Genomic DNA, 14,462 nt, shown 5'->3' on the forward strand with positions numbered 1-14,462 from the left:
TACCGCAAGGCAGGAGACATAGACAGGACTCAGTTCAGACACGGGAACTGAAACCGCAAGGCAGGAGACAGACAGGACTCAGTTCAGACACGGGAACAGATACCGCAAAGCAGGAGACAAAGAACGGGACCTGGCACCTTCAGAGTGCAAGCACACACTGAAAGAACACTATGCTCAGGCCGGGATAGATGGGAGCAGCTGAGCTATATACCAGGTGACAGACAGCAATAGGCTGAGGACGCACAAGGGGTGTGACCCACAGCAGGTACAAAAAGCAGGAAGTGATCGGGCGCCGCCCTTAAGCAGCAGAAGCAGACACAAACAGACAGCATGGAGGGAAGCCAGAGAGACATTCTGGACTGGAGATCAAGTGCGCGCTCTTGCACAGTGGGAGATGGACCACCATGCAAGGACGCCGCCAGGTATGTTACAGTTCATAGATCCACTGTAAAACTTGCTTGTGTAAACCGAGTTCTCAGTTTAGAGACCCAATCAGTGAAGTGAATACATTACAAACTTTTAGTAATCATTGCACTCTGACTGAGAGCAATTTGCTTAATGTACACAGCACTTCTAATACTGGCTTCTAGTGGTGACATATTTTAGAAGAGTAAAAATGTCTGTTTCTGAATGTTTGTGCCTCAAATCGTAATAATTCTGCATTATTCCCAACCCAAGATTTTTATAGTGAAAACTTGGCTGCCCAGCAGAGCACATAAAACATCTTTAAAACGCTTTCCAGTATAAAATATATCCCTATATGCCATACAAACTGCTGGCATCCTTACTGATGTATGTACAAAAATGAATGTTGGTTTAAGGAACAATTCAACTCTCACATCTAAAGGATGCCTTGCAATGAAGCGTCCTGAATAATAATGCATGTGACTTCAGCTTCTGGCTGCATAATATCTTCCTGTATAATTACCCAAGTCTTTTCTCAAATTTAAGTTTGAAAAGTCTAAACTTTGCAGATTTTATGAAAGTCAGAGCTATTTTTTTTCAGTAACTGCATGCTTACCAAGTGAGATCTTCTCTCCTGAGTCTGCTGGAAGAAGGAACACAAGCAAGGCAAGCGCAGAAATCAGAACACAGGGAATAAGAAGGTTCAGTCCATAATATAATGTCCTTCGTCTCATTGTAATGGTAAATGTCACGTCTGGATATGGCTCTTTGCAGCATCCATAAAAACTCTCACTCCGTTTTCCTGGTACTCCTGAAGAGAAAATATATTTGTCACTTTTTCTGTAATTCCATGAAATATTATTCAGCATATTAATATAGAAATGCACCTGAAAATGTAAGTAATTTATTAGAAAGAATGACAGAGTATTAACTAGGCTTTCCTTACCCATGGAAAACAGTAATTTCATTGCCCTGTATCTAAATACCCTAACAGAAAATATGTAGCTTCTTGGGTCCCCCACCCTAGCATCTGACACTAGCATCATTCTCCACTGCAGAAAAGTAAGTCAAAGAGTTAATCTACAGCCATAACAGGCAAGTGTAACATTTTTTTTGTTTACAGTGTTTACCGATCGGGTTAATTATTTTTATATTTTGACTGTTCTGAACACAATGATACCAAGTATGTGTATTTTTTCATTTTTTTTGTAATCATTATTTTTAATTGGGGAAAAGAGGGTGATTTGAACTTTTATGTTTTTTTTTATTTTTTCATATGTTTTTTTTACTTTTCACTCTTCTTAACTCTTGACGCTGCAATTGTTGGACCGCTTGTGCTATATACAGCAATGACATAGCATCACGGTCTCCTTTGAAGCCCGGCCACAGGCAGGGTTTCAAATGAGTTCCATAATGACAAGCACAGAGGGCTTCAACAGATCCCATAGCTCTGCTCCACATGCAATAGTTAACGGCAGGTCCTAGCTTTAAAACACAGCCATCACCTACCGAGTATGGGGTGGGCTCACTCCATGAGTCCACTCCATACACCCGCTACTGACTAGAGCCATACATGTACTGCAAATGTTGTGAAGGGGTTAAAGAACATTGTCAAGAGTTATACAACCAGGGGTAAATGGTAGCAGCACATAATGTGATAGATATGGGCAGTACACAAAAAACCTATCCTGAGATAAATTCAGAAAGAAAAACAAGCAATGAAGTGACATTCCTAATTCAAAACATACCAACAAGATCCCACTCTCCATTAGAGATATACTCAGAAATGTCTGCTTCTTTCAACTGTAGGTCCAGGGACCAACCCCCGTAAGTCCAAGATCCAAACTTTAGTTTACATTTTTGAATATCAAAAGGAAACCAACGAACATCTATATAGCAAGAGCTCTTGAATATTCCTAGGGACGGATAAAAGAAAAAGAACATTGGGCTTTATGTCAAAACATACCTAAATAAATTATTATGTCAAAAAAAAGTGACATGTTCTGTCCAGAGTTATAGGCTTGTAGCCCAAGAGAGGCATGTAGGCAGAGTAGTACCCATCAGATGGGAGGTCACCTTGCAGCGGTTGATGGGCACACATGAATTGGCCAATTTATGCGCTAAGAACCTCCATTTTTTGTAAGTAAAGCTTATTGAGTAATAACACAGTTTAAATTAAATGGTTTTATTGTCTTTATGCATCTTGGCCATAATGGAGTGCTGCTGCGCTTTCTTTTCATATATCTTATGCAGTTTCTGCAGCTTGCACCTGTTCACATTTGGGATGTGCTGGTCAGTTTTTTTTGACATATTACTATAGGAGGTGGGAACTGCCTCCTGTTTGACCTTGCACTCCCCCCATTTAACCAGCAGGTGATGTATATTCTATTCTACCAGCCCATTTAAATTGTAGGTGTTTTAGCCCAGAAGTGACATGTTCTGTCCAGAGTTATAGGCTTGTAGCCCAAGAGAGGCATGTAGGCAGAGTAGTACCCATCAGATGGGAGGTCACCTTGCAGCGGTTGATGGGCACACATAAATTGGCCAATTTATGCGCTAAGAACCTCCATTTTTTGTAAGTAAAGCTTATTGAGTAATAACACAGTTTAAATTAAATGGTTTTATTGTTTTTATGTATCTTGGCCATAATGGAGGGCTGCTGCGCTTTCTTTTTATATAAATAAATTATTAGATGTATGACTTTTAATCATATTGTGTAGTCTAATGAATCATTCCATAATAAAGTGATGCACTGAGTTACAGATTAATGCTGCCTGAACCACAGGCAGAATGAATCAGAGACTGGCTTCGCTATTGCAACTGTGACTATTTTTTCTCTGAAAAGTTGCATTGTTTTAAATAAAACATACTTTTAAAATCTAGCCAGGACTAGTGAGAGGCTTTTCCCGGTGGCTTCTCCCTGCCTCGCTCCTTTAGACTAACAAATCTCTGCCTCTACACACACTTATGTAGATACATCTGAGTCTATAGGAGTGGGGTGCAGAGCAGCCACCAGGAACATGCCACTTGGATGAGTCATCCGAGAGCACATGGTACCTGATCAGCTTTTAAAATGATATTTTCTCTAAAAAGCCACAGTGTTTCAAAGTGAAACATACACGGCTGCAATAACACAGCTGGTCTCTGATTCATGCTGCCCATGGTTCAGGCACCTTGAATCTGATGTCAGGTTCATTTTAACACAAAGGAGAGAAAATGTTTCTTCTGGTGACAGAAAGAGGAGAAAAGGAAGAAATGAGGCACATCTTATATTGCTGTTGCACAAATGTATTATTGATTAGCTCCAAAAAGAAGGGATATGTGCACCTCACTGTTGAAAAGTGTCTAGAAAGGTGGCTTAAGTAAGTCTAAAGATGTAAAAACGTTCCAGATTCTTGGATAAAAGTCTTCCAATCTTTATTTAGTTTTAATTAATTCTTTCACTGAAAGAAAACAGGTAGAAAAGAACAACATACTACAAATGCAATATGGCATATTTTGCATAAGCTTAAAGGGGCTGTCTCGGACACAAACAATGATAATCTATTATTACGATAGGTCATTAACATCTAATCTGTGGGTCTGCGACACTAATTATAACGTACCAATAATATGTTCCCAGTGTTGGAGGTGGCCGGAAGAGCTCAGTTGCGGATCTGCACTGCACAACTCTGTGAACGTTATAGTGGCCATGGTCGGGTACTGCACATCCACCCCTTATCCACCCAATAGAGAGTGGATGTGCAGTACCTGACCATGGCCACTACATTTTTTACATAGCTGTGCAGCTCCACAACTGCTGAGTGTCGCACCTTCACCAATAAAATATTGATGCCCTATTCTTAGGATAGGCCATCAATGTAAAAGATTCTGACAATCCTATTAATGTACAAAAAAAACTCCATGTAACCTAAGTATCAAACAATACCAGTCTTAGGTAACATGATATACATCCAAATAACCTCCTAGAAATTAAAAATATCTGCTACTCAGGAGACAAATGTATTGACCTAGAAAAATTATCAAGAATACGCAGTCTGCATATGTTTGATAATTTTTATAGGTTTAAGCATAGGTAACATGATAGAAGGTGGATTGTCCCTAGGAAAATAGAAATAGAGGTCATATCTCATTAGACTGCCATTCACTGGTGTACATCACCATCATTACATCAAGTATAAAATGGGAAGGGAAAAGATGTGAATGGAAAATAAAATATAATGGTTTATTGAAAATTGCTCTTAAAATGAATACATTTATGCAAAACATGCATTAATAAATGCATATAGGGTCACCATCTATCAAATAGTGACCCACAAAACCCGGTCCGTAGTACGGTGGAAAGAAGTATTAATGGGAATGCCTAGGAAAATACAAGCAGATTAAACAAAAAATAGAACAAATCCTGATTAAAAATAACATATTGCCAATAAAAAAAATGAAGAAACACAAATATCATAAATCCAAATGGAACAAACTGTCTTAAAAAGCATCTGATTTATAATTGGTGTGTGCCAGTGGGCACAAATATATGGACCACAGTAAGAGAGAACTGGTTATTGTGTATACACCTGTACTTATTTTTTCTACATAACTGAGACCACACCTCATGAATTACAACACTGGCTGGTATACCAAATACAATATTTTAAAAAATTACTATGACATTTTTTAATTAAATTTATGACTTATTCATACCATTGTGTATGTACGGAAAAAAAAACCTAACAAATATTTATGGTGACAGAGGGTGACTTTTCTATCTATATAAAAAAGATGTAATCTTCAGAATTGCAAACATCAAAATCTACAGGCTGAACAGTGTTGTAAAATACTTTTTTGAATGGAAATGCATTTTCCAATGCAGAATTCTACAAGTTAAGGTAAAATAATAAGTAAATAATGGAATATTAGAAGTATGGACTGGAATATTAGTTTTTTAGGACTGGAATATTAGATTAGGAATATAGTGCTGTCATATTGCAAACAAATCTCAATATCACCTACTAAGTCTACAGTAGAGATGGACTAAAGATGACTGTAATAGAGAGTCCTGAACTCATCCCTGTGTGTAGTATATGTTCACATGTTGTACACTAGTTTATAGAGATGCCCAACCCAACCCATAACCTATGTGACTAGAACCTAGGTGATGTGGCTTCTGCTCATTCTAGATTTTATCAAATATTGGTTGCTATTATATTTAAATGTTTCATTAGATTTTTAAATTTAATTCATTTTTATCTATGATTTGTACTTTCGTAAACTTGAAGAATGAAAACTTTTTGAGGATGTTTTTTTCATTGCTTTTTTGATACATTGCTATTGATCTTTTAGGGCTTTGTAAACAAGTTATTTGGTATTTTTTAAGGAACTTATTTCTACTCACTGTGAAGATATATAGATAGCGATGCAAATTAACTACTTGGCTGGTGCCTAAAGGTGGAGTGATTTTATACGTCACCATACATCCACAATAAAATAGAGATGGCATTACCTCGCAGATGATTTAATGTATAATGAAGATGAATCAATGAGAATGATATTAACAGTTATCTCATGACGAAAACTTATTTTTAAGAAAAAGCCAACTCAACAATCACATTATTGCAAAAATTTTATTACAGCAGGGAGCTGCGGAATGCCATAAACTCCCACCACCCAACCCAATTGAAAAAAAAGGCCATGTAAATATATGAAGGTCGGCTCCACAAAAACATGAGCCGCACTTTGGAATTGGCTATCTTCTCTAGCTAATAGCTTAGGCCCACCACAATGATGTTCTTATACTCTAATAAGGTACTGTATTTGTTCTCTTCACAATGCAGCTTCCTTAACAAAAAAGTTCTTACAATTTCTTTACACTGGAAATTACACCGATTGAAAATACAGAACAATCAAAGTGAATTTGTTGGAGAAGCAATCAAAAGACTAGCACAGTCATGGCATGGTACTAGTCATGAAAAATCAGCTTCATGGTGGGTTTATGTAGGAGAATATATTCTCTGTGTTTTCGAATTGCAGTAGTATATCGGAAGAAAAAAAGTACAAATATTATAAATCAATTTTTCATTGTTGTTCGCATGTTGTCTCACATAGACATCTATTTCTTTCATGCTTTCTTGTTAGCTAATCTAGTACCGTTAAACCAATTATATTGTAATTTCATAGAATTTCAGAAACATCGTTCAATGTTCATTGAAGCAAATAGAAAGTGTTTTTTTAAAGAAAATGGTTATCATTTTAGAGGGGTTATATTGAGAAGTGCTCCACCCAATGGTTCTGGAGCCTGCAATTCTCAAACTGTGATAAGCTTTGTATGGAATCCGAAGACACAATCAGGAACTAGGTACTAGGGTCAAAACCATATCACAAGCACTAGATTTGTTTTTTAACACGTACTTAACTTTAAAGCAAATAGTGTAGAGTTCTAAATTGCACATTTTATTACAGATTTAGATTTTTACACATATTTTTGTCATTTTTTTTGTCATTAGTATGTACATTGCTACAGTGTAAATTTTAGGTAATTTTACCAGTGATCAACAACATATTTCATACGCTACCTATTGTTGATACAAGAACACCCCAGGCAAAAAGGATTTCTCCACTTCTCTACATTCACAATTAAGAAACCAGTAACAGATACAAATTCTGTTTAAAAGGAAATGTGTCATCATAAAATGACCTACTGTTCAAATAAGGTTTTTATGTTAAATTATTTTTTTTTTTCATATCATGATGATCTATTTAATAAAAATATCTTGCAATTTTCACCCTGGCTATTGAGGCTATTCTAGATTCATACTTCCTGTTGTTTCAGGAAATCCAAGTGTACATCAGCAGTAAAAGACTGGCTTAGACCCAATTTTTTGGGGACTGAAGCATCAAAGGATTGCCTGCAAAGGTTCTTTGTGAAGGAAATAGAAGCAAGGTCAACTGTGAAATCACCTAATGTGAATGGTGGATCCTGGGTTATGATCTGAGTATAGAGGTGTTTCCTGTCATTGCAATAAAGCCTAATAATGGTGCTGAAAAGTATTCTGTAAATAAGTGTGAATCTAGAAGCCAGTGTGGAAATTGTTAGTCATGTAACTTTTTTAATGCAGATTGTGATATGGAAAAAAACAATACATTTAAAGGTGTGGTCCAAAGTCAAAATAAATTTCATTTTAAATCCCTATCTAATTAGTGCCATAATCTAAAATAATTTCTAATATAATTGCATTAAAAATTCCCTACCATTCCCTAAATACACTAATAGCTTTTCTACTTTTTTTCCATACTTCATTTATTATGACACTTCATTTGAGAATCATAGTGCATGCTGGGATACTCAAACAAAGCATCATCAGGGGGAAGAGGCTGTGGCCACTGCTGCAGCCTCTGCCCCTTCCCTGAAATGAATAGTTATCAGTGATGCTTGTTTAGGGGTGGGTCTAGTCCCTGCGCGCAGTCCACTGTGCGATGTGCACAATCACAGCGCGCGCTATGTCACTGAATCAGATGAGCAGTGATGAGCTGGTAATAGAGCGTTGTCAGCATACCCAGTGTGCAGAGACCAGTGACTTCACCTGCGAAGGCTTCATTTCAGTGGGGGAGTAGGGGCTGCGTCATTGACCGCAGCCTACACCCCCTGATGACACTTTGTTTGAGTATCCCAGCATGCATTGGGATTTTCAAATGAAGCTTCATCAGAAAGGAAGTAAGGAGAAAAATTAGAGAAGTTATTAGATAATTTAGGGAATTTTTAATGCAAGTATATTACAAATTAGTTTTGATTATGGTCATAAATAGATAGGGATTTAGGATGAAATTTACTTTGACTTCGGACCTCCGTTTTAATACAAAACCTGATTAAGAAATAGGTAATTTTTTGATGCAGCATTCCCTTTAAAATCCAATCCAGTGAACTAGAAACCACAGTAAATAGGGATTCTACACATGCTCAGGCATGCTTGCTCTAGCTTGATGGAAGACTCCATAATCTTGCTACCATATTGTATAACTTTATGTGAAACCCTATTTTGTTGAATAAAATACATACACTAAATACAAGAAAGCCTGTGGTGTGGTTTCTCTTTTTGTCTAGATTTATACTATACGTGGTTCACTTTGCAGTAGGAACTGGAATACAGCACCTCATCTTAGAACTCATGACTAAGGAGAATACTACCATCAGACAAATGCCTGAAAACAGTCATAAGATATATTACTGTAAATATTTCAATCATTATCAAACAGTATGATAGAGCAGCAATGATAAGACATAAAAGTAACTACTGACTCTAAAGATATGTTTAGAAAAAATCTTTGGGATTGAAAAACATTTATAGATTATATGTTTTAAATGGAAGTTAAGGCAAGGACTATCCAACGTCATGACAAAATGCAATCCTAAACAGATAACAAGAAGATCAGGACATAAAATTGGTATAATCAAGGCAAAACACGTAAATGGTCATCTTACCTGGCGGTAAATACTCGCAGTGTCCAGATGAGTTCACTAGTACATTAGTATGAAATGAAGCATCAAATCTTTCATCTGCGCTACAAAATATAACATAAAGAGTAAGAAAGTGGCAGCCAGTGATTATAAATCAATATATTACAAGCGTAGCTGTCTCTTCACATCTAAGACTTGTTAAATGTGTGATTGAATAGCATCATTCTTTACCTATAATCACATGTCATTTGCCATGTATTACCTAAAGATTTCCTGTCTCTGTTGTCATTTTCAATGATGGGTGTTGCTGAGAAATACAATTTAGTCGGATTTAAGTATTTTTCATCTACAGCGGCACAAAGTGTTTATTTAGCGAGAGAATATAATTGATCTGTTCCACACTTCTGACCTCACAAAATAAAATAAATATTTAATAAAATAAGGTGTATTGAATAAAAAATTTTTGCCTGCTCCTGTGTTATTAGGTTATAGGGGAGTACAGTTGCTTTACAACCCTGAGGAAAATACCTGTAACGAAACTGCATGTGAGCTTAAAAGACGGCATATAGAGTCTCTGCGTCTGTACTATGAAGCTGTAGATACTACCCAATTCAACTGGGGAAAAGATATTCAGCCCAATTCATCAAGACCAACTTTTTTGATACCGATCTTAATGAGATGTGCTGGAGTCAGACACTCCTGATGCCTTGATGAGAAGATGTGATGGAGACAGACGCTACTGACGGCTTGAAGAGGAGACATGTTGGAGACAGAAGCTCCTGCTGCCTTGAAGAGGAGACGTGCTGGGGTCAGATGCTCCTGATGCCTTGAACAGGAGATGTGCTAGGGTCAGACGCTCCTGATGCCTTGATGAGGAGATGTACTGGAGTCAGATGTCCTGGCATATGCTTCTTCATGAGCTAGAAGCATTGGCTCTGTGTGCACTTCACCACAAATCATACTCCAATCCCTTCTAGAGTATGATTGGTGTAATTGCGAATGTGACCACGCATCATAAATTTGACGAGTGGCAGACATCATGCCCCTATCCTGCCTGTTACGCTCGCTCCCGGACTGAATGGCATGAGCGTGATTAGCTGTACCATGTACCACTGTACCATGAACCGAGGAGTGCCTGGAGGAGTGTAACTAAGTATCAACCCAATCCGACCAAGGTCGCACGGCGGCTCAGTTGACTCCGTGAACCAGGGAGGAACCGAGCAGAGGGACCAGGTGCTACTCTAGGTCAGACCCCGGTCACAGCTGTTGACCCACACCGGGGAATGCAGGAACAGGCAGGTTAGACTGGCATGTAGACAGGTGGGTACTGGCAAACACGGCTGTTGTGCAGAAAGGTGGATATTGACAGGCACAGCTGGTATGCAGACAGGTGGGCACGGCTGGCTTGCAGACAGGTGGGCACAGGCAGGCACGGCTGACATGCAGAGAGGCGGGTACTGGCAGGTAGAAACGCAGGCAGGATAATGACCAGTACAGACTGGGATACAGGAACAGAGCCGCAGGTGCGGTAGACAAGCAGAGCGGAGCAAAACCCGCAGATGCGGTGAACAAGCAAAGCAAAGCAAAACCGCAGATGCGGTGAACAAGCAAAGCAAAACCGCAGATTCGGTGAACAAGCAAAGCAGAGCAAAACTGCAGATGCGGTGAACAAGTAAAGCAGAGCAAAACCCGCAGATGCGGTAGACAAGCAAAGCAGAGCAAAACCCGCAGATGCGATGAACAAGCAAAGCAGAGCAAAACCGCAGATGCGGTGAACAAGCAAAGCAGAGCAAAACCCGCAGATGCGATGAACAAGCAAAGCAGAGCAAAACCGCAGATGCGGTGAACAAGTAAAGCAGAGCAAAACCCGCAGATGCGGTAGACAAGCAAAACAGAGCAAAACCCGCAGATGCGGTGAACAAGCAAAGCAGAGCAAAACCGCAGGTGCGGTAGACAAGCAAAGCAGAGCAAAACCCGCCGATGCAGTGAACAAGCAAAGCAGAGCAAAACCCGCAGATGCGGTAGACAGGACAGGGCTCTGTTCACATGGAACAGACTGGAGAACACAAGAAGATAGCTGGAACACAGGAGTTAAATACAGAGGCAGGGAAACAGAACAAGCAGAACCAGATACACACAAGGTACTTGCAATAAAGTAGCGAGTGGACACAAACCTCACAAACAGAAGTACAGAGACAACGAGTTGGAGTTAGGTGCAGGTTCAGATACTGCAGGAAAAAGGGAAGATACAGACATAGAGACAAACAAGTAACAGACTAGGACACTGTTCAGGCAGGGCCTGAACCAGGAACAAGATACAGGAACAAGCCTGGGAACTCAGCCCCCAAGGTGGCAGAAACTGACTAGAAGTCACAGGTACAGGTAGCGGCCCTGGGTACTCAGCCCCCAGGGTGTCAGAAACAGACTAGAGTCAGGACAGGACCTGGCAACTAATTTGCAAGGAACAAACAGATGGAAAGTGAAGGTGTTGCTCAGGTACCTCCTACTGGGTGGAGGGGATTTAAGTATCCAGTGACTCACAGCAATAGGCTGGGGACGCATTAGGACTGTGCACACCGTAGCTATAAGAAACAAGCAGAAAGCCGCGCCGATGCCCTAAGCAATCAGACGAGAGACATGGACACAGCAGGAACTGAAACAAAGAGTGCAGCATGGACTGACAGGTAAGATTGCGGACTTGCATGGTGGGAGGTGGTGCACCATGCAAGGACGCCACCAGGAATGTTACAGTCCCCCTCACTTTACGCCCCCTCTTCCTCCAGCCAGCAAGGATTTTCTGCAAAGAATTTGGAGGCTGAGCCTTCTCCTCAAGAAGATTTCCTCTTCTGTTCACTAGAGGGAACAAAGCAGGTCTCATCATCTTGGTAACTAGGATGTTTCCTTCCATTGGGCCATCCTCAGAAACAGATAAAGTGGGCGAGGTACCAGGAACAGGACACAGGAAAGTCTCTCTCCAATTATTAATAGCGGGTAGCATCAAAAAAGATTCACGGGACAACTGGAAATCCTCCACCGGGTAGGAGGGGTGCAAAGACTCGGGGGAAACCACCGCCTTGACGTTCACTTTTCCAAGCTTACAAGATGAAGTGGGCGAAGTACCAGGTACAGAATGCAGAAAAGTCTCTTTCCACTTGTTATCATCGGGAAATACCCCAAAGGATTCACGGGACAACTGGAGGTCCTCCACCAGGTTGGAGGGATGCAGAGACTCGGGGTTAACCACGGCTTTGACGTACACTTTGCCAAGCTTATTGGATGAAGTGGGAGAAGTACCAGGTACAGGGTTCAGAAAAGTCTCTCTCCATTTGTTATCAGGTAGCACCCCGGGATATTCAGGAGACAACTGGAAGTCCTCCACCTGGTTGGAGGGGTGCAGAGACTCGGGGGTAACCACCGCCTTGACGTACACTTTGCCAAGCTTACTGAATGAAGTGGGAGAAGGACCAGGTACAGGGTGCAGAAAAATCTCTCTCCATTTGTTATCAGATAGCACCCCGGAGGATTCAGGAGGCAACTGGAGGTCCTCCACCTGGTTGGAGGGGTGCAGAGACTTGGAGGTAGCCACCGCCTTGATGGACTTATTGCCAGATATGTTAGAGATGGAGGATCCTTGATTAGTGACCAACTTCAGTCTGGTTTCTGAGATGACATGTCTGCGAGGCGGGGCGGTGCCTAAAGCCAGATCATTGGAACAATCGTCAAGACTGTGTGGGGACAATGCCTCCGCTTCCCTTCCTTCGGAGACTTCAGCGCACAGCGAGTCAGCGACTAGCAGATCTGGTGAAGAAGAAGAAGAAACTGCTGACTGTCCTGAAGATATGGGGACTGGACACCTCTTGCACCTCAGCAGTCCCCAGGAAACACCATACAGGATTTTTAGACCTGAGCGGGCACTAGATCTCTCGGCTCTGGACGACCTGTGGGTAAACCAGACAGCACCTGAAATGTGAACTTCTTCATGTGTAATGCTCCAATCTGAAGCTTAATTTGTACAGACATATTTTGACTGTTTCTAAGTAGGGCTCGCCCTTCTGCTGACAATGCCCAAACCGGCTTCTGGAGTTGTCGGACGGGAATCAGACACCAACTCTTCAAGTCTTTAAGCCCGAAACTTCTGGTTAATCCGAGGCCTTCACTTGCCACGGAGACAGTCATGGTCATCTGTGGAGAGGAAACACTAATGCCAAGGGCAGCTTCTCCTACAGGCCTAATGTCTTGGGATTCTCCAACCTTCGCTGGACAAAGACCGTCAGGGGGTCCCAAACAACCACAGCGGGGCCGCAATCCGATTTTGTGACTGAGTTCTGGCCTCTGCTTTGCCTGACGAACATAGTCATCCTTCATGGATTCTGTGTGGAGAGCAGCCTCTACAGGCTGGGGAACAGGAGGTTTTGGGAGGACAGAACCTGGCATGACGGTTTACCTCTACGCCTTGCACGTCTGGACTGCCTCTTGAGGTTGGGAAGGAAAGTATTCTGTGGAGCATTGTCATCCTGTGTGGATTCTGTGTGGGCAGAAGTCTCTTCAGGCTGGAGAACTGCTAGGCTACCTACACACATTACCCATCGGGGCTGCTCCGGGATACTGGGAAGGGAAGCTTTAGCAGAAGCCTTAGGGTTAGGGTCATCGAAGACCATTAGAAAGGCCAACAGGAAGGCCTGCAGGTCATAAATGATAGGATCCCATGCTTCCCATAGGGGGGTGATCAATTTCAAGGCATCACCCGCTAGGTAGGACATCATGAATGCTACTTAAACCCGATCAGTAGGAAAATAGTGAGCATAGAATTTGAAATGCAGCATGCATTGCTCCACAAATGCACGGCTTCGTTTTGGATCCCCATAGTACTGTGGTGGATCCGCAGGAACGAGTGCTGATAGATCCATTTGGGCTGGTGCGTAAATCGCCTGGGCCACAGCTTGAGAAAAAAAAAAAAATTCTTGGTGCACGTATTCGCCAGACAAGGATTCAAAATGTCTCTGAGAGCGAAGGGCCGTGGGGCTCAACGGGAACCATGGCCTGAGCAAACTGTTACGCTCGCTCCCGGACTGACTGGCGTGAGCGTGATTAGTGATCCCACTGTACCATGAACCGAGGAGTGCCTGGAGGGGCGTAACTAAGTATCAAGGTCGCACGGCGGCTCAGTCAACTCCGTGAACCAGGGAGGAACCGAGCAGAGGGACCAGGTGCTACTCTAGGTCAGACCCCGGTCACAGCTGTTGACCCACACCGGGGAATGCAGGAACAGGCAGGTTAGACTGGCATGTAGACAGGTGGGTACTGGCAAACACAGCTGGTATGCAGACAGGTGGGCACTGGCAGGCATGGTTGGCTTGCAGACAGGTGGGCACAGGCAGGCACGGCTGACATGCAGAGAGGCGGGTACTGGCAGGTAGAAATGCAGGCAGGATAGGGACCAGTACAGACTGGGATACAGGAACGGAGCTGCAGGTGCGGTAGACAAGCAGAGCGGAGAAAAACCCACAGATGCGGTGAACAAGCAAAGCAGAGCAAAACCGCAGATGCAGTGAACAAGCAAATCAGAGCAAAACCCGCAGATGCGGTGAACAATAGTGTTGAGCATTCCGAT

The 14,462-nt window shown here is 41.8% G+C and overlaps 1 protein-coding gene across 4 annotated transcripts in view; it reads right to left on the reverse strand.

Annotated features, from left to right (window-relative positions):
- CHRNA7 (cholinergic receptor nicotinic alpha 7 subunit) overlaps window positions 1–14,462 on the reverse strand; it is a 460,420-nt gene that overhangs the window by 69,311 nt on the left and 376,647 nt on the right. For 2 of the 4 annotated variants that reach the window (XM_073652949.1, XM_073652951.1), the window contains exons 5-7: window positions 8,876–8,955; window positions 2,154–2,321; window positions 1,022–1,216 (exon numbers count right to left, since the gene is read on the reverse strand). In XM_073652949.1, coding sequence (XP_073509050.1) covers window positions 1,022–1,216; window positions 2,154–2,321; window positions 8,876–8,955 — 443 coding nt within the window. The remainder of the gene's footprint in view (window positions 1–1,021; window positions 1,217–2,153; window positions 2,322–8,875; window positions 8,956–14,462) is intronic. The other 2 variants (XM_073652952.1, XM_073652950.1) reach the window with 2 other exon arrangements.

The sequence above is a fragment of the Phyllobates terribilis genome, unplaced genomic scaffold (assembly GCF_046119375.1).
Source record: "Phyllobates terribilis strain yellow unplaced genomic scaffold, ASM4611937v1 Scaffold_11__3_contigs__length_659146591, whole genome shotgun sequence".
NCBI classification, from domain to species: Eukaryota; Metazoa; Chordata; class Amphibia; order Anura; family Dendrobatidae; genus Phyllobates; species Phyllobates terribilis.